Here is a 20,260-nt window from a genome sequence, read left to right on the forward strand (position 1 = left end):
TTGCCTAAGTCTGCGAAGGATACTTGCCCACCAGAGCCTGTCAAATGCTCCTGCGAAATCTATTGCTATTAGTAGGTAGTATTTGGAGGTAGAAGTTGAGACTGCAGAGATGATCCTTTGCAGTGCATCTTCTGTGCAATGCCCCGGTCGAAATCCAAACTGGAAGTTGGACTGGAGCCCAGCTTTGGTGTAATGGTCTTGGAGCCGTACTAGGAGTAGTCGTTCAAACAGTTTACTGACCATGGGTAAAAGGGCAATGGGTCGATATGACTCTGGTTGTTGGAGCGGTTTATACGGATTTTTTATGATCAGTTTTACATTGGCATTTTTCCATTCTTCTGGGAAAGATCCATGGGACAAGCACTTATTGAAGAGGTCGAGTAGAAACTGGATGTTAATTTGGGTGGCCTTGATTGTACAGTGAACCAATTGTAAAAAAAAAAAAAAAGGGGGGGGGGGGTACATTGTACAAAGGGTACTAGGAAAGTTTTGCAATACAGCTTTGTTTATTTAATTTTTTCAAAGTAATTTCCTCTACATTCAATACACCTCTCCATCCTCCGAAACCAATCTTTAAACCAGTTCTGCCAAGTTTCACTAGGGAGTAAAGCACACTTGTTGTCCCAAGCCCGTAGAAGGTCCTCATCACTGGAAAACCGCCTCCCTTTTAGCTTCATTTTCACATGCGGGAACAGTGCAAAGTCGCAGGGAGCAAGGTCTGGACTGTAGGGAGGGTGCTCGAGAAGTTTCAGTCCTGTCGTGGTCAAATATTTGGTGCAGGCTTTGGCGCGGTGAGCTGGAGCATTTCGTGATGGAAGTACCAGGTGTCCATTCTTGACTTTGGCCGCAGGTTCTTCATAGATCCAATGACTTTAGGCAGGCATTGTTCAGTATACCACTTAGCTGTGATTGTCTTCTGCGTGTCCAAAACGACACGTTCCACAATTCCTCTCGATTTGAAAAATACAGCTATCATTTTCTTCTTTACAGATCGGGATTTTCTGACAATTACGGGTGTGTCGTCATCATCAAAGACCCAAACTTTGTTTTGAGCCCTCGTCGGCAGATCGTAATAGTACAGCCAAGTCTCGTCACCTGCCACGATGTTTTTCACATACCGAGATTGTCCCTTATCAAACTTTTTTAACATCCCCGGCACCAAGTCACACGTCATGTCATCTGCTCTTCAGTCAGTTGATGCGGCACCCAGAGAGAACAAAGTTTCTTCACGTGCAAATGATCTTGCAGAATCGAACGAATTGCTGGTGCATTTAGGCCCAAAGTATCCTCTATCTGTTGGTAGGTCACTCGCCTGTTTTCATCAAGCATTTTCCTCACAGCAGTAACGTTTTCCTCCGTAACTGACGTTCGTCTCCTTCCCGGCCTCTCAGAATCCTCCAGAGTGAAATTTCCCCTTTGGAATTCTCTATACCACCTGAATATCGTTGTACGATGTGGACAATCATCATCTAGTGCAAGAGTCATTTCTTCTAAGCACTGGTCTATGGTTAAACCACGCACGAAATTATACCGCAAAACTGTCCTTATCTCATTTCGTGACCACGATGCCATCGCAAGCACTTTACACTCTCACTACTAATGAATAACTGAGCCCATCGACTTGGCGCGGCGGCTACTATGCACGTATGAACATGTCTCAACATGCAGCAACAAGCAGCTTCCTGTGATTCATTGTTGCGTCATATTGCAAAACTTTCCTAGTACCCTTTGTATTTTTAATTATTTATGTGAAACTTTGGATAATTGGGGCAGCCACTTAATCGGGCCAAAATCACTAGTCCCGATGTGTCCCAAATAACCGGAATGGACTGTTATTAGTAATGCCAAATGATGCAAGAAAGCAAGCTTATACAGCATAAACAAAAAAAAAAAAAAAGACAACTTTCCATATCATCTGTCTAGTTTCTCTTTAAATTTACCCACACTACCCACTTCCACAGCACCAGATGGACATGTACTCCAACGATCAACTAACTATTGGCTGAAAAGAAGTTTTTATAAAGAGGAAAAATAAAACAGAACCAGTAAATCTATTTTGTGAACAAGTCCATTAATAACTCAACTTAGGTAAAATTACGATGACAAACAAACAAACTTGCAGTTTTATTATCAGAATGTTTGAAGTGTTAAAAACAAGATTCCTCTTTACCTGACTTGCTCTTACCAATTTTCTCTTGTAGCATTGAGTGAAGAGTGATTGGAAGAAATTAATAATTTAGCAATTCTTGATGCAAACTGTGGATATTTGTATTTTCAGTATTCAAGAAGTTTAAAAGAGGTTAGGAAGTGTCTGTTTTTAACCAAGAATACTCTCATTATTAAACAATGGAATTTAAAATGTCTGCTTGTGAAAGATTGGTGGTCAAATGAATCATATATTCTGCAAAGGTAACTATTAATGTTGTTTATTTTGACCCTCCAGTAGCTTCCAACTCTGTTTTTACTTTCTTATTATGTTATGAGTAACATCTGCTTTTGCTTTCATCATACATTTGCTTTCTTGCATCACATGCCACTACTACTACTACTACTACTATCTGTTGCTAGAGATTGTACTTGAGAAATTTTGGTTATTTCAGACTCACTTCTTGAGAAAATTATTAAAAAAAAAAAAAAAAAAAAAAAGACTATTTCTTCAAAAAAATATTTTGAGGTCTCAAAATATGTATTTGCCTCAAATCACAAGGCCAAATTGATACATCATTCACAATCTCAGATTGCAAGGATTCACCATGACATAACAGCTGTCCAATGTAACGAAATTGATATATGTACAGTTTAGCATAATCAGACTTTATTATTTCTATTATACAGGGTGTCCGTAAATGATGTTTCCGATTTTGATATTTTTTATTCAGAATTACTTCAAGCTACATTTATGAAACACATACCAGCTGAAAGATCAATTCAATAAGTTTTATGAAGGTAAATAAAGTCATTGGTAAAGTTCAATGTGAGCACCACGAGTAACTCGAGCGATTTCATAGTTAAGTTCTCTACTGGAATAGCGCAAAGATTTTTTGCAGACTGCAAGCAAATGTCTGTCGAATGGCTTCAACACCCTAAGCACTCGCTGACATCTGCCAGCACTTGTGTTTACACACACACACAACTCTCAATAACAAAATGCTTGTACCAAGCACGAATTGGTTTACTCCAGTGGTTCTTAACCTGGAGTACATGTACCCCCCCCTAAGGGTATGTGAAAGTCTTTCGGGGGGTACGCAGGTCTTGATATGTAAACATATGTAAAATACAATATTTCTTGTAATAAACAAAAAAAATTCATCCCTTAAGAATATCACTATATGTGCTTAATGATACGAAATATATTTATAAATTATTTTACTTACGTTTTTACAAAAAAAAAAAAAAATTGTTGAGAACTTTAAAATTTAATGTTTTAATTTCTGCCTATCCTCTCCATCATAGGCCGGTGTGTGATTTTCCAAGAAACAATAACTGATTTATCAGAGGAGCCAGTAACTAATTTACTTATGTCAGATCCAACAATAGTGCTGTCCTCCTTCCCCTCATACAAACAATAGCTTGGCAACACAAAACAAAAAAAAAAAAAAAAAAACAAAAACCACACACACAATAGGCTGCCATACTCCTGTTTCAGTTATTCATTTGCAGTTGTTTAACTCGTTTTGAGCTGCATAATGGGGTTAACGATTTTGACGAAAATAAAGAGTAAGTAATAAAATATTCTTAATTTAAATTTTTATTAGCTTATTTGTATTTTTCTTTGACATAAATATGTAATACTATATAAATATGTAATATTTATATAGTATGACATATTTATATAACATATTTATATAGGATTCATACTATATAAATACAGTGAAACTTCTCCTAACGGACACCTCTCGTTAACGGACATCTCTCTACAACGACATTTTCAAATTCCCCAACTCACCTCCATTGGTTTTAACGTGTTTTCAGCTTCTGTCTAGCGGACATTCTCTGTAACGGACGCGGACAGGCAATCTGCACTGTTTCGTTTAGATTAACACTTAATTTGATCTCCCCATAATGGACAGCAGGCAAGCTCACAGCCCTTTTTCTAGGAACGTTTATTCCACGTATTGCCTCAATCGTGTGTTTATTTTCTATTTCCGATTCTCTAAATTTTATCAAGGTTTATGTCGCGGTTCTAAACCCTTTTTCAAGAATTTTAAGGCACATGTAAAACTTCTGATGAATACGGTGTGTGCAGGGAGGGGGGGAATTTTGTCGGTCTTTTGTCTTTTGAGTTTGAGTTTTCAGTTTTGCTCAGTGTCGTGTGAAGTGCACAATGTCTTCTCGTAAACATTTAACTTTAAAAGATAAAGTCGAACTCATTAATGCGTATGATCGGCAAAAAAAAAAAAAATAGTGTTCGCAATCTCGCTGCAAAATTCAAAATGGGGATGACGCAGGTAAGCGACATCCTAAAGAAAAAAAATGAACTGCGCAAACAATTTTGGCAACACGGAAATGATCAGGTTCAAAAATCATTCCCGAAAACTGTTGGACTTCAAATTGACAATGTTACGCATGAGTGGTTTTGTCGCGAACGTGCTAAAAAAATTCCGATTAATGGGCCTATTATTAGGGAAAAGGCTTTGGAGGTTGCGAAATCTATGGGAGTAAATGAGTTCAAAGCTTCTGCGGGATGGCTAGACAAGTTCAAAACTCGGCATAAAATTTCTTGGAAAACCGTAAGTGGTGAAGGTGGATCTGTTGATACTGGGGTTGTAACAGAGTGGACCATCAAATTGGAAGATTTATGTCGTGATTTTGAAGATAAGGATATTTACAACTGTGACGAAACAGGGTTGTTTTTTTAAAGCTCTTCCTGAAAAAAAACAATGAGTCTAAAAAACGAAAAGTGCCAGGGCGGAAAAATTTCTAAGGAACGCTTGACTGTACTATTGTCTACAAATATGCTGGGAGACTTTGAACAACCTCTTGTTATAGGAAAACCATAAAATCCTCGTTGTTTCAAGGGCATAAAGTTGAATCTTGAATGTTGATTGGAAGTCTAATAAAAAAGCGTGGATGACACGAGATATCATGAGCGAATGGATAAGTCAATTTAACAAAAACATGATTCGTCAAGACAGAAAAATTATTCTTTTCATGGATAATGCTGCATCTCACCCGCACATTGAATTGTCCAACATTCAAATCGTTTTTCTGCCACTAAACACATCTGCAGAGTGTCAACCCTTGGATCAAGGGATAATAAAAAATTTTAAACTTCACTACAGAAAATGTGTTTTAAGACATCTCATTGCAAACATGAATGATGTAACATGTGCGAGTGACCTTGCAAAGAAAATCAGCATCCTAGATGCGATTCAATGGATTTCCTCTTCAGTAAACGCAATTAGAAAACAAACTGTCGTGAACTGTTTTGTAAAGTCTGGCTTCTCAAACGCAAAAATTGAAGTTGTGAACAGCAATGTGGAGCACCAAGAAGAACAAGAACTTAAACATCTATTGATAACGTACGATACTTCAGCTACAAGTGACCCTGGCTACAAAGATATAGACTGAACCTCACTACAGAAGATGGTGCTATAGATATCAACGACATTATCATCGATATTTTTCAAGAAGTTCCTCATGAGGATGAAGAAATGGAAGGAGATCATTCTGTCGAAGAACATATTAACGACGAACCACCGATGAAAATAGAAGAAGCGCTAATACAAATCAATCATTTAAAAATGTTTTTCGCCGCTGAAGAAGATACTGAAGGACTTTTGATGGTTTCTTCACTCCAAACAAATGTTGAAAACAAAATTATCAGCCGGAAGGAGGTGCAGAAGAAAATAAGTGATTACTGTATGTATTTTTCTTAAGATAAAGTCATAATATGCATAGCACAATTGTATGTATATTATTTACAAAAATATTGTGCAAAATCGGTATATAATTTAATTTAATTTTACATTAAACGTTTAACGATTTTTCTTTATCTCTTGTGTATGTAATTGTATATTATTTACAAAAATATTGTTCAAAATCTGTATATATTTTAATTTAATTTTACATTAAACGTTTAACGATTTTTCTTTCTTTCTTTTTTTTTTTCCTCCCTCAGACAACTCCCTCAGAAGTGTCCGCTAACAAGAATTAGCGGACACTTCTCTCTAACGGACACATTTTCGTTCCCCATGGCTGTCCGTTAAAGGGAAGTTTCACTGTATGTAATTTTGAAAATACTACTTCTTGTAATTTTTAAATAAATTTCTTTTTCTTTTTTTGGTTTTATGTATGTCTATTCCAGTTAGCAACAAAAAACAACATAAAACCTAACAACGTACATAAAACCAAACTATTAGCTGGTTTTGATAAAATCATTATTTTGATAAAGTCATTTTTATTTCTCATTACTTCAGAACCGACCCTCCAATGTCAAAGAAAAGAAAACATAATGAGTCATATGTATGCTTTGGTTTTACTTTTACTACTGAGTGTGATGGGACACAAAATACACAATGTTTCTTGCGCAGTAACATTTTGAAGAACAGATCTATGAAACCTTCCAAATTAAAAGAACATCTCACTTCAGTACATCCCAAATACAGATCAGACAGTCCAGAGCAATTTAGCATTAAGAAAGCTAGGTTTTAAAAATCAGGTACATTACAAAAATTTGGATTCACTCCTTCCAAGAAACCATGTCTCGAAGCATCTTATAAAGTTGCATAGTGCATTTGTAAACAAAAAAACCTACACACAATCGGCAAAACCTTAGTAAAACCCTGTGCTTTGGAAATGATTGAACTCTTATGTGGTTTAAATGAAAGAAACTTGAAGCATTATCTCTTTTGAATGATGTTATATCGTCTAGGATTAAAGACATGTCTGATAACATTTTAAATCAGATAATGGAGGAATTAAGAGCGATAGCATACCCCTTTCAGTATTCAACTTGATGAAACCACAGACATTTCTCAATGTAGTCAGCTTCTAGCTTTCGTTCGTTACCAACATATGAATAACATCAAAGAAGAATTTTTATTTTGCGAACCTCTCCAAGAAACTACAAAAGGCGTATAATTGATGTATTTAATAAGTTGAAAATTTTTTTTTTGGAAAACAACATTTTGACTGGAAATTAAAACTTGGCAGTATTTGTACAGATGGAGCACCAGCAATGCTTGGAAATACTTCTGGATTTGCTGGTTTAGTAAAAAAAGAAATTCCACAAACTCGTAACTCACTATATGTTACATCGACATGCTTTAGCATCAGAGACTTTGCCACCTAAACTCAATTAAGTTTTAAAAATTGTAGTAAAAGTCGTCAGCTTTATCAGATCCTATGCTTTAAATCACCGAATTTTCAAAAAATTATGTCAAGAAATGGAAGCATGACATGAAATTCTTCTTTATCATACTGAAATACAAATATGTTGATTTTCCAAAGGGCAAGTAATTAAAATGCTTATTCAAACTTCATTAGTTCTGTTAGTTGAAAAAGATTAAGAACCACTTGGAGGCTTCCCGTACTTTTGTCAAAACTGTCGCTGCACTGGAACGGATTTTGTTGCATGAAATGCTAAAACAGAATGCTTACTCCGGCCCTGTTGCCATTTTGGTAAATGTAGCATTGTGTAGCAGGTAGAATGCAAGACTGGCAGTAGAGTGCCAATTTTAATAAAAGTTATTGAATTGATCTTTCGGCTGGTATGTGTTTCACGAGTGTAGCTTGAAGTAATACTGAATAAAAAAAATATCAAAATCGGAAACATCATTTACGGACACCCTGTAATTTGGCATAATAGAAATAAGTCCTATTAAAAATTAGCGAAATAAAAAAAGTATCATTTCTATAGATGCATGGACTAGTTTTCAAAAGGAAACCATTTCTGTTTCTGAAGGCAATTGCATTTAGTGTTTTGCACTGACTCAACAGCAGAATCCCAAAGTGAGTTCTGCTATCAAGTCAGTTCAGGAACATCTGTAATAAATAATAGTTTACTATACAGAGACAGTAAACCATTGCTTTCAAAATGTATAGTTAAGTGTTGTTCACTGACTTAATCTAATTTTAATTATTAATTTGCACGTCATTTCTTTCACCCAACATATAACCAAATATCATTTGTTCTGTTATTTGGAATTGACACAAAATTATCCTAGTAATTTCACCAAGTATTTTTTTTTCATCAATTTTTTTTTTTTGGTTTGTCACTTACATTTCCAAAGATAAATATGATGTTTTATTATATTTATTTCATCCATGCCTTTCACGATTTCTTTCAATAATGATTTAGTTGTAAGAATTTAAAGAAATTAAATTTTTATGCATCATTTTTAATTGAAAGCTCATGTTGAATACAGTTTTTATTGAATTTTGTCTGCATTCTGAGTAATAAAAATTGATTTAGCTTAAGTCAAATCAATTTTCCAAAAGGACAAAAAAATTAATAGTCATAAAATGTTGTTGTTGTTTGTTGGATTTATTGGTGCAAGGGCTACTAAGGCCATAATGCACCTATTTCAATCTTATTTGATACATGATTGTTATATTAAATAAAAGGATTCAGATCAGGTGATATTTGTTTATCAATTTGAGGAAGGTTAAAACATCATTAATATCTTGTCGGTCTCCGAGAATCTGTTGTAAGGTAAGTTTATTAGAAGAATATAGATGTGAAGAGAAAGCTGTTTTTCGTTCTCTCAGATATAATGGGCATTCAATGATCAAGTGGTTTACAGTGAGTTGAGTTTGACAGTTGCTGCATCGTGGAGGGTCATCCTGAGTGAGTAAATAACTATGAGTTAGGTGAGTATGTCCTATTCAAATTCTAGCAAGTACTACTTCTTCCTTTCTATTGCCTCTTAGGCTTGATAGCCACTTCTTGTGATCCTTTTTAATCTGAAAAAGCTTATTGCTCTTTTCTCCCTGCCAAATGGATAGCCATTTTTTTCTAACATTGGTATGTATGATGCGTTTTAAATCTGTGTAAGGTATCTGCATGTCTGATTTTATGTGACTGGTGTTCTTGGCTGCAAGATCCGCTTGTTCGTTTCCTCTGATTCCAGAGTGCCCAGGTATCCAACAGAAAATTAATTTTTGCCTGTTTGCAAGAAGCTGCGCTAACTTGGTTTGAATTTGTTGTAGAAACGGATGACTGGAAGGAAATTTACACTGAATAGCAGATACAGCACTTAAGGAATCGGTGTAGATAATAGTTTGAGGATATAATGACTGTTTTACATTGTCTAGAGCCATCAGGATAGCATACAGTTCTGCAGTGTAAATACTGTACTCCAAAGGGAGCTGCTGGGATATTGTATTGTTTGGTAGAACTGCAGCTGCTCCAACTTTATTATCTGTCTTGGAACCGTCAGTGTAAATTTGGGTAAAACTAGAGAACTGAAAGAGTGAGTTGCATGGATCTGCTGAATACTGAAATTTGGAAGTGCATTCTTTCCCCATTGTTGGAAATGTTGGTCAATATTGGCCAAGGGTATTTGCCATGGTGGCATAGCCGTGCTAATATCTTGAATTATGTCATTCATATTTAGTTCGCTGCACGTAGTTATGCTTTGTAATCTAATGCCACATGGTTTATTCTGCAAAGGTTTATTTTGGTACAAATTATGCCATTTTGGGGTGAATAAATACTGTTTTATAGGATGATATGGGAAACTTCTGATTTTTGCTGCATAACTTAATAACAGAGCTTGCCGTCGAAGAAATAGGGGTGGTTCATGTGCTTCTGTATAGAGACTCTGAACTGGCGATGTACGAAAAGCTCCCAGTGCAATTCGGAGGGCATTGTGATGTACTGGGTCGAGCCATTTTAATACACTTTCTCTGGCTGAGGCATACGCAGGTGACCCATAGTCTAGTTTGGATCTTATGAGCGACCGGTATAAGTGCAGCAGCATGTACCGATCTGCACCCCATGACATAGAGGAAATTGCCCTGAGGAGATTCAGCTTCTTTAGACAGGTTGTACGAATGTGTTTAATATGCTCTAAGAAACTAAGTTTTCTATCCAGAATTAGTCCAAGAAAGCTAATACTCTGTTGAAAAGAAATTGGATGAGAATCAAGATGTAAATCAGGATCTGGATGAAAATTCCGTTTACGGCAAAAATGAATTGCTGTTGTTTTTTGTTTTGAAAGTCTGTATCCATTATTTTTGGCCCACTGAACAAGCTTGTTAATTGTACCTTGAAGCTGCCTTTCAATGAAACGCATGTTTTGTGAGTGGCTTGAGATCGCCAGATCGTCAGCATACAGATAAGTTTCAACTGTGTTGGGAATAACTTTTGTAATGGAATTAATCCTGAGAGAGAAGAGCGTGGCACTAAGCACAGAACCTTGAGGGACCCCCCCTCTTTTTGCACAAACGTTTGTGAGAGAGCAGAGTGAAATCGTACCTGAAAGGTCCTATTGCTCAAAAAGTTCTGGATAAATTTTGGAAGATGACCATGAATACCGGATTCATAGAGATCGTGAAGAATTCCATACCGCCAGGTTGTATCAAAAGCTTTTTCGATGTCAAGACATATCATCACTAGGTGTTCGTTCCTGAGAAATGCATTTCGGATATTTCCTTCAGCTTTGACCATAAGGTCAAGTGTTGATCTAGTTCTTCGAAATCCATATTGATTTTGACTTAGAATGCATTCAGTCTCTAGGAACCATGTCAATCTGGCATTAATTATTTTTTCTAATGCTTTTCCTATACAACTAGTTAACGCTATCGGTCGGTAATTTACTGGATCTGAATGGTCCTTTCCTGGTTTTGGGAAAGCTAATACGATAGAATGACACCAACTGGTAGGGTAGTAGTCTTCGCCAAAGATTCTATTATACAGTTTTAGCAGAGCAGAAAGAGATTCTTCACTCAAGTGATATATCATGGCATAGTACACTCCATCAGGGCCAGCAGCACTATTTTTGGATCTTGCAAGTGTGCTACGTAACTCTGCCATGGTAAGGGGTACATTATATGGATGCTGTCGTGAAGTACTGAAATTGAGATTATATTTTTCTGCTTGTATTTTATGTGCCTGGAAACTTGGCTCAAATGCGGTTACAGCGGAGATTTTTTCAAAGGTTTCACCTAATGTATTAGAAATATCGGGAGGATTGCAGATTTCTTTGCCTTTTAGATATATTATCGGAGTGGTTATAGGTGGATATTTTCCATTAATTCTTCGAACTTTATTCCAAACAGTTCTGATATTTGTGGTCCTGTTTATAGAGGAGGCATATTTAGACCATGTCTCTTTTTTGCTTATTCGTTGTATGTGACGAGATTTAGCTCTAGCTTTCTTGAACTGTATGAGGTTAGCTGTGGTTGGGTATTTAGAAATAAGTTCCAGTATCTATTCTTTTCTTTTTTCGCATTGCTACAGGCTTCATTCCACCATATTTTTGGGTGGGAGCGAGTTTTCATGGATGATCTGGGTATACTGGTTTCTGCAGCTGCTATCATTTGCTGAGTTATGTAAGTTACAGCAGAGTCAATGGTGAGGGTCTCGATAGTCTAAATATCTAGATGTGCCAGCTCTTGATATTTCTTCCAGTTAGCTTTGTCGAATTTCCAAACAGTTTTTATCTCAGTTTGAGGAGGAGCGTTAGCCGATAGTGTGCATATTACTGGAAAGTGGTCACTATTTCGCAGGTTATCAGTGACCGTCCAATCAATCAGAGGAAGGAGGTTTGGCGAGCATATTGAAAGATCAATTGCAGAAGTTGATCTTGAGGAAAGATGCACGCACGTGTGAGTCCTATTGTTTAATAATGTTAAGTTGTGCCTTTCAAGAAATTTTTCAATTAACTGACCTCTCTTATCAAGGTGCGAGGAACCCCATAAGGGGTGATGCCCATTCCAGTCACCCAAGATACAGAAAGGTGGTGGCAGCTGAGTAACTAAATCATTCAAATCTGCTAGAGAGTATGAATAGTTTGGCGAAAGGTATATGGAAACAACTGTTACCGCTATCTTAACCATAACTCTAGCAGCAATTGCTTCTAAAGTTGTTTGCAGTGGGACTGGTCTGAAAGGAGTTCTGGAGTTTACTAGCAATGCTACACCTCCATGTGCTGTATTAGAATCGTTCCTATCCTTTCTAAGCATTATATGATGTTTTATGCTCATAGTTATTTTAGGGGTCAAGTTTGTTTCCTGTAGACAAAGAACAGCAGGCTTATATTCGGTAATTAAGTCATAAACATCGTCTAAGTTAGCTCTGAGTCCGCGACAATTCCATTGAATGATTTTGTGCATTATTGAGGATTATCGGGTGTGTCTGCTTGCTTACGGGATGTGGTCTGTTTGCGCCTGTCTAGTCTTTTTTCCCTTTTTGGGAAATTTGGCCTAGTGACGTCCATGTCCTCCTCTTCCGCATGAAGTTCAAGAAGTGGTTTATCTCGGTGTGAATTTCTATCTATGTCCATGGTATCAGTACTGGTTTTTTGATTATTTCTTTCAGAGCTTGTTTGATTAACTGGCTGTTGTACAGAATTTTTATCTGGCGGTATTGTCAATGGTGTGTTTACCGAATGAGTTGATTGCTGTTGGGTAGGCTGTTCTTTTGGTGTAGAGAGGACTGACCTGGCCCAATCAGAAATTGAGATGCTTGGCGGAACTGAACAATCTGTTTGTACTGTTATGGATCGTTGCTTTTTTACAACTGAAGAATAAGATGGCAATTTATTTGAAATTAAACAATGTCTTTTTGCTTCTTGGTATGGCACCTTGTGTTCCACTTTGTACTTTTGTATATTCTTTTCAGTCTGCCACTGGATGCACTCCTTTGAAAATGCTGAATGATTCCCCTTACAGTTTGGGCAGCTTTGTATTTCATTGGGGCAGTCTGTGTGAACATGCTCTTTTGAACCACAGGAGGCACAGGTGGTTACACCCCTGCAGACTGCTTGTGAGTGTCCAAATTTTTGGCATTTAAAACACCGGACTGGGTTTGGAATATAAGGTCGAATTTTGCACCTTAAATATCCAGCTTTAACAGTTGTTGGTAAAATTGGTGTTTTAAATGTAAGAATGACCGTTCGGGTAGGAGTAAGAACCCCATCTTTCTTAATGACTATCCTTTTGGCATTTATTACATTTTGATCGCCTAATTCCTGAACGATTTCCTTCTCAGATACGTTAAGGAGATCCCACTCGGCTATTACCCCTTTAGAGGAGTTTAAGGTGGCATGTGGGGTAACCTTTGTGGGAATTCCACCAAAAGTCGATATTTTTAATAGTTTTTCCGAGTGTTTATTCTCGTTCATCTCCACTAGAAGGTCTCCGGATTTTAATCTTCTAACCATTTTTGGTGGGCCCGCCACATTCTCAAGACATTTCTGTATTAAGAATGGGGAGAGCTTACTCAAAGGATTGTCAGTCAAAGAATGCAGTATCAAAAAAAGAGGAGCAGGGGTTTCTGTTCCTTCTTTTTTCTGCCGTTTTGCATTTCCTGCATTTAAGTCTTTTCTGTTTGAGAGATCTGGATCATGAGATCCATAAGTGGCATGTCTATTTATGTCCATCTTTGCTCCTTTTTGCCCCGGGAGAGTGTTTTTCTCCTCCCAGGTTTCCAGCCCCGCCACGTGGAGGCAGGAGCGGTGCCACCAGTGACCAAGCGGTTTAGAGGTTTAGTTAGGTTAGTACGGATTATATATATATATATATATATATATACACACAAGGAAAGAAGGGTGTATTTCCTTTCTGGATTCTACTTCAAAGCTTTTAAGTAAAGAATCACTTAAGGAAAACAAGAAGAATAGTGACACTGGAAAATAAATATAACTAATCCGCTGAGAAAGAACGCTATGTATCGCACAAAATATCGCTTGGGCACTATCGCTTGGGCACTCGGGGCCAATAGTCATAAAAGGAAGTTTGATATAAAACATTACATAATCAGCAATAAAAATAAACATGTGTTTAATATTATGAAACTTACATTAAATAATACCTCTATCCTTCACAGTAAGAATTCTGTTTTGCTTACCTTCATTTTCAATTTTGGCCCGCTTCCCATTATTTGAAATTTCGGTGAATTCTTGATATCGCTTCCTTTGAAATGCACTTGAAAGATCCAAAGAAGGCTTGACGTTTCTGCTCTCTTTTACAGTACTATTAATGGATAAGGAGAACATATTGCTAATTTCATCATATATCATCTGAATGCACTCTTTTATTGAAAACGCATCTTTCTTGGAACAAAGATACTGGAAAACTTCTTTAATGTTGTTTTTTCGTATCCAAGGAACAGTTTCTGTTAAAGGAACTTCTAGAGCAGCCAGCACAAACATAACTGAAAAACTGTTGTTAGATAGAGCTACCTGATACGGAGTCTGCCCATCATTATTAAGCAACCTGAGTTTAAAAAAAAACCCAAAACAAAAAAATATTTAGCTGACATAAAATATGCTTTCATAACATATGTAAACAAGTAGATCACAGAATTCTAAATATTCTGTGATATTTAGAATTCTGTGATTCTCTGAATAAAATAGGAAAGTTAAAAAGATTTGTCCACTCAGAATGCAGGTCAACATCACAGAACACTGAGGCCCTCAGTGAAATAATTAAGACATCAACAACAGCTGAGAATGAAAGACATGGCATGATAGAGGTTACCATGGTCACAGCTCCACAAGCCACTAATCACCCCACTAATGCCACATGCTGTAAGGCCAGCCATTCTTGAATCATAGCCCAATGGAAAGCTTTGCTTTGGAGTGACAGGTCACAGTAAATGTTCTACCAGTTTGACAGTTATATCTGGACATTGCAGGTGACTAGAGAAAACTACAGTCAGTCCTCGTATAACACGTGTTTACATTACACGAATTCGATCATACACGATTTATAAATAGGGGAACGGTATCTGATATAACACGAACCGAATTCGCTTATGCATGTTTCGCCTTTGTGTTTTCAAGAAATGGCAGTCAAACGCAGAATCACCCTAACCGAACGCAACACAATAGGAATGAAGAGAATATTCTGAAACTGTATTTATGTTTTTTTTTTTTTTTTTTTAATCAGTGAAGGGGAAACACATTTCACCATAATAAAGTAAAAACCATCACAATTCCAGCTATCGGTATAATCACAAATGCAATTAGATCGAGTTTACTACCAGTTTATAACAGATTCCACTAGCAGAAACGCAACTGGAAATTGTTTTTATTGTTTTATGGTAGTAATCCCTAGAAATGTGCTTTAGTAAAATGTGAGGTGTTAATAGTGTATCTCTGCCTTTACGGTGTTGTTTATTCAGTTGCTACACGTGCACAGCTTTGTTTGTGTATCAAGTGTGCCTCCTCGTTTTGTAATTGTGCTTTATTCCCTAAATGAGTAAAATACTTAAAAGGTGTGAAAAGGAAGAATCCTGGTGAAGACACTGCAGATTCAGAGTGAAAAAGAAAAGCAATATCGATAAACAGAGGTGGATTGGGTCAAAAATTCTTACCCGGGAAAATTTAGTGGCCTCATACTATGGTTTATGGCCAAAATTACACTGGCCTCTGGCCCACTGGGGTTTCCCGGTAAGGCTTATGGCCAGTCTGCCTCTGTCGATAGAGAAAAAATATGAAATTGTGAAATGCTTTGAGTGAAATGAAAGACCATGTGATATTGCACGTGCTACAGACCTAAATGAGGCAACGCTGAGAATTACAAAGAATGCAGAGAAAATAAACAACTTTCATAGCGGGAACAACTCAAAGTGGAATTAAAATCCATTAGATTAAGACACAAAGAATTGTAAGAGATGGAACGGCTGTCATCTGTTTGGATAGAAAATCAAACAAAAAACCAAGTTTTCTTACGATAGAAGCAAAAGCATTAGCAACATTTTATCATGTAATAGTTGTAATAAAATACGTAAGTATTTTATTTGTAAAAAATACTTAGATAGTATGAGTCAGAGGTGTAATACTCAATATGTTCTACGTTGATAATAATATTAGTAAATTAATAAGAGGAATTTACCTCAATATAGTACGTAGAACACTTCCGTATGATACCCTCCAGAAATTAAAACGGAAAAAACGAAAAAACGACAACTTACCGGTACATTAAAGTAAAATATAAATAATTAATATAAATAATCAATTTAACACAATTCAAAATCAATTTAAAACAATTAAAATTCAAATTAACGCAATTAAAAGAATCTAACGAAAATATTCAAAACGATTTTCCTTCCTGAAGCTGACAATGCTTTTCAACCGACTGTCGTGATCACAGGAATGAAAATTACCGAATCAGGCTAAACCTGCAACTTAAATAGTGATTATATGTCTTCGAGCATGCGCGTAAAGGTCCACGCATTGGAGATCAAATATGGCCGCCGAACATTAACAGAATTCTCGTGTAATTTAATTTCAACGGTTTCTGCAATTAATAGTCGCGTATAATTACGATGAACGTTAAGTATTTTGGCCTCGTTAAATAAAAAAGTATGTTTTTCGTTAATGGCATGAAAGGCTAATTCTGACGCTGCTGAACGAGAAGCACGAACTGAGGCTTCGTGTTGATTTACACGAATATTAAGAGAAAACCGCGTCGAACATTGGTAAGACGAGTCGCAATCACCACAAGAAATGTTGTATACCAGATCATTAATTTGTGTTGCGAATGCGGAAAGAACCGAGCGATTGTTCAATATAGTGTGTAACTTCCGTATAGGCCTAGCTATAATTTTAAATTCGGTATCTTTAAAGAATCTGTTAAACTGTTTGTGCCACTGTTCAACATATGGGACAGAAATAAAGTATTTTTTGATATTACTATTGTTGCTTGGTGTAGTATTTTGTATCCTATCCTTAGCTTGTACCCTAATTCGATTTATTGTGTTAATGGGATAACCCGTCATATTTTACTTTAATGTACCGGTAAGTTGTCGATTTTTTCGTTTTTTCCGTTTTAATTTCTGGAGGGTATCACACGGAAGTGTTCTACGTACTATATTGAGGTAAACTCCTCTTATTAATTTACTAATTGTAAAAAATACGTATTTTTTATTATATTATAATAATAATAATATAATATAATAAAAAATATTTTTTATTACGTATTTTAATCGTTATAAAATACGTAAGTATTTTATTACGATTATTTATTGTGTTTGGTAATGTTTTGGTTACAAATGTGTGTTCAATCTTGGGTGGTCGGCACCTAACCCTATTTTTCCCATAGGGCCTGTTGTTTATATTGCACGATTTTGCATTGCACGAGGGTTTCTAGGAACACAACTATCGTGCTATACGAGGAGTGACTGTACTTGCCATACTGCATCATTCCAGCAATGAAGTTTGGTGGAGGTAGCATGATGGTCCAGGTCTGTTTTTCACAGGCCTGGGAGGTTGGCTTTGGAAACACCATGAATGCTAGGATCTATATAGACATCCTGGGCAATAATGTGTTACCTATGTTGTGGCAGCACATCAGAGCAGGTCCATACTTGTTTCAGCAGGCATGTTTTGATGGACACCATCACAACATGAGCATCAAAAAGTTGGGCTGTTCCTCCCAGTGCCCTGATCTTAATCCTGTAGAGAACCTGTAGGATGAATTGGATCATCAGATGCATGTGAGGAGAGAATACCCAAAGGCAGAAAACACTGGATGATATTTGCAAAACACTGGTGGAGAATGTTACATGAAGACTAGAAACTTCACAAAGGCTAAAGGTTTCAACATATGTTGTTAGTTTTCCTGTAAATAAAGATTATTGTAGATATGCAGGTGCCTGTATATTAATGGTAGGTCAGGGCAGTTTTTAAGCTTATTTTAACCTACTGAGAATTGTGTAAGAATAAAGAAGTTAATCAAAAATTATAATTTTTATAAATGAGAGTGTTAAGAGAAATAAATGGAAAACTAACAGATCAAAAGTAATGGGAAGACCATAGTACCAATGAAGAAACAAGAAAATCTTTGAGTAACAAATATCCAATCAAAGGTAAATAAATAAACTTAAGATGGTATGTGTAAGTAGAAGGGATGGGAAAATGGAGACCACCTAAACAGAGACCAAGAGGAAGGTGGATCAATGGCATCAAGCAAGGAGAAAATAATACTCACTCGGAACAGGACTAAAGATCGATCAGGAAACTTGGTTTTTTTTTTTTTTTTTTTTTAGGAGCATTAGCAACTAAGGCCATATTGCTACGGGAATATGCGGTGGTCATTCCCTGACCTTTTCCGCATCTTCCTTTTTTTGTGGTGACGGGCTCGAACCCCGGTCCTGCTGCGCACTGCTGCTCCTTCCCGCCTGGCTACGGAGGCGCCAGGAAACTTGGTAACATGGATAGTACAAATCAGTCCAGAAGAGCTGCTTTGTACTGACAGTGACCAAAACATCTGTTGGGCATAAGAGATTCAGATAATGATTATTATTATTTTTGATTATAATAATAATCATCTAACATGAAACTATCAATGTTAAAATAATAAATTAATATTTAAAAGTATTCATGTGTGCAGTTTATTTTTTACAAAAACTTGGAAAACTTTCACAAAAAATTAATGCTACAGGATCTTCATGATAGTGGGCAACTGCCTTGTGGAAGAGTCAATCACTCTTAAGAGAAAATAAATGATCAATGGTTAAAGTTTAAATAATTTAAGGTATTAGGTTTTATGTTTATTAAGGTAACTACGATAAAAGCTTAAAGATACACTTATATACTCTTTATTCAACAACAGAGATGATAAAATTTGTCTTATAAATCATAAACCAAGTTCCATTAACAATTCAGACCTGCTTACAAAAGTAACTACCTTCACATAATTACTAACTTTATGGCAAGCATACAAAATATTTATTCATATATTAAAATAAGAATTTTAATTATAATTTTTAATAATGTCATCATCAATATCAAGTACATGCTTCTTTAAGGAAAATTTATTTTTAAAAAATAATCTTCAAGAAAAGGAAAAATAACATCCAAAAATGATTAGTTTTTAATATAAAAATAAACTTGCAATTAACTCAATATTTATGTGAGAATAACTGCTTGAATAAGGAGTTTTCAAATAACAAACCTAGTTCATGGCTTAGAATAGGTGAAGTATAGTAAAAAATCAAAATAAATAACAAAGTAAATCAGTAACACAAATGAGTTGCCACAGCACAACAAACTGCACTTCTTCAAAGAAAGCACAAATACTATTTATTTGTAATGTGGTGCCACACAAAAAAAAACACACTATTTTAGTGAACACCTCATTGGTGGGAGATCAGAGCTCCCCATAAGTGCAGCACCTTACAAACCCAGTTGCGATTTAGCTCCCAATGATTCAGGATGCCAGCCAGAAGCACAAAGCAAATTTATATAGTTCAGCGCATTAAGCCTCAAGTCAATCAGGGACAGCCAATATAAAATTTAATTATTATATGAAATTTTATTTAATAAAACACAAGGTCAAGCTAAAAGCCTGTCTAATAAAAACAGAAGCTGTTATTCTTTAACAGAATTCAAAATAATACTTTCAGATGACTAATCCACCATAATTTTTCATAAGGAAATATGACTATCCTGGGAAATTTGGATTCCCCTCCCCTTCAAAGCTGAAATTTTATTTTTTTTATAATTCACTAACCTTGTATTTGCTCCAACAGCTAGTATCAGGCTTACACAGTCTCCACGATTGAATCTGGCTGCCTTATGCAAAGGTGTTTCTCCTAAATGATCCTAAATATAACAGATTCATCATTGGTTCTTTTATAATTCCTTACATAATTAATTTCCATTTAACATTTCTGAGAGTAGTGGTAGACACAATAAGAATTACACAGAGAGAGAGACTTAGTACATCTGAAAAGGTTCAAAACTATGAAACAGGAGATACTGTTTTACACATTTAAATAAGTTGCTGTTACACAATTTGCAAACAAACAAATTCATGTTACTCTGTGATGCAAATAACCAAGAATGATTAAACTATAAAAATTACTATTGATATCACTTCTCTACAGTTTAAAGTTCCTTTGTTATGAGAACTCATATAATGTAAACTCATGACAGACAGACAGACAGAGACTTAGTACATCTGAAAAGGTTCAAAACTATGAAACAGGAGATACTGTTTTACACATTTAAATAAGTTGCTGTTACACAATTTGCAAACATAAACAAATTCATGTTACTCTGTGATGCAAATAACCAAGAATGATTAAACTATAAAAATTACTACTGATATCACTTCTGTACACAGTTTAAAGTTCCTTTGT

At 35.9% G+C, this 20,260-nt stretch overlaps 1 protein-coding gene across 1 annotated transcript in view; it reads right to left on the reverse strand.

Annotated features, from left to right (window-relative positions):
* Window positions 1–20,260, reverse strand: part of LOC150090923 (uncharacterized) — a 57,045-nt gene that overhangs the window by 18,394 nt on the left and 18,391 nt on the right. The window contains exons 3-4 of the mRNA XM_090380687.1: window positions 19,630–19,721; window positions 14,018–14,385 (exon numbers count right to left, since the gene is read on the reverse strand). Of these exons, the coding sequence (XP_090236813.1) occupies window positions 14,018–14,385; window positions 19,630–19,721 (460 nt within the window). The remainder of the gene's footprint in view (window positions 1–14,017; window positions 14,386–19,629; window positions 19,722–20,260) is intronic.

The sequence above is a fragment of the Mastigoproctus giganteus genome, chromosome 1 (genome assembly GCF_048544385.1).
Source record: "Mastigoproctus giganteus isolate SK-2022 chromosome 1, ASM4854438v1, whole genome shotgun sequence".
In the NCBI taxonomy this organism is placed as follows: domain Eukaryota; kingdom Metazoa; phylum Arthropoda; class Arachnida; order Uropygi; family Thelyphonidae; genus Mastigoproctus; species Mastigoproctus giganteus.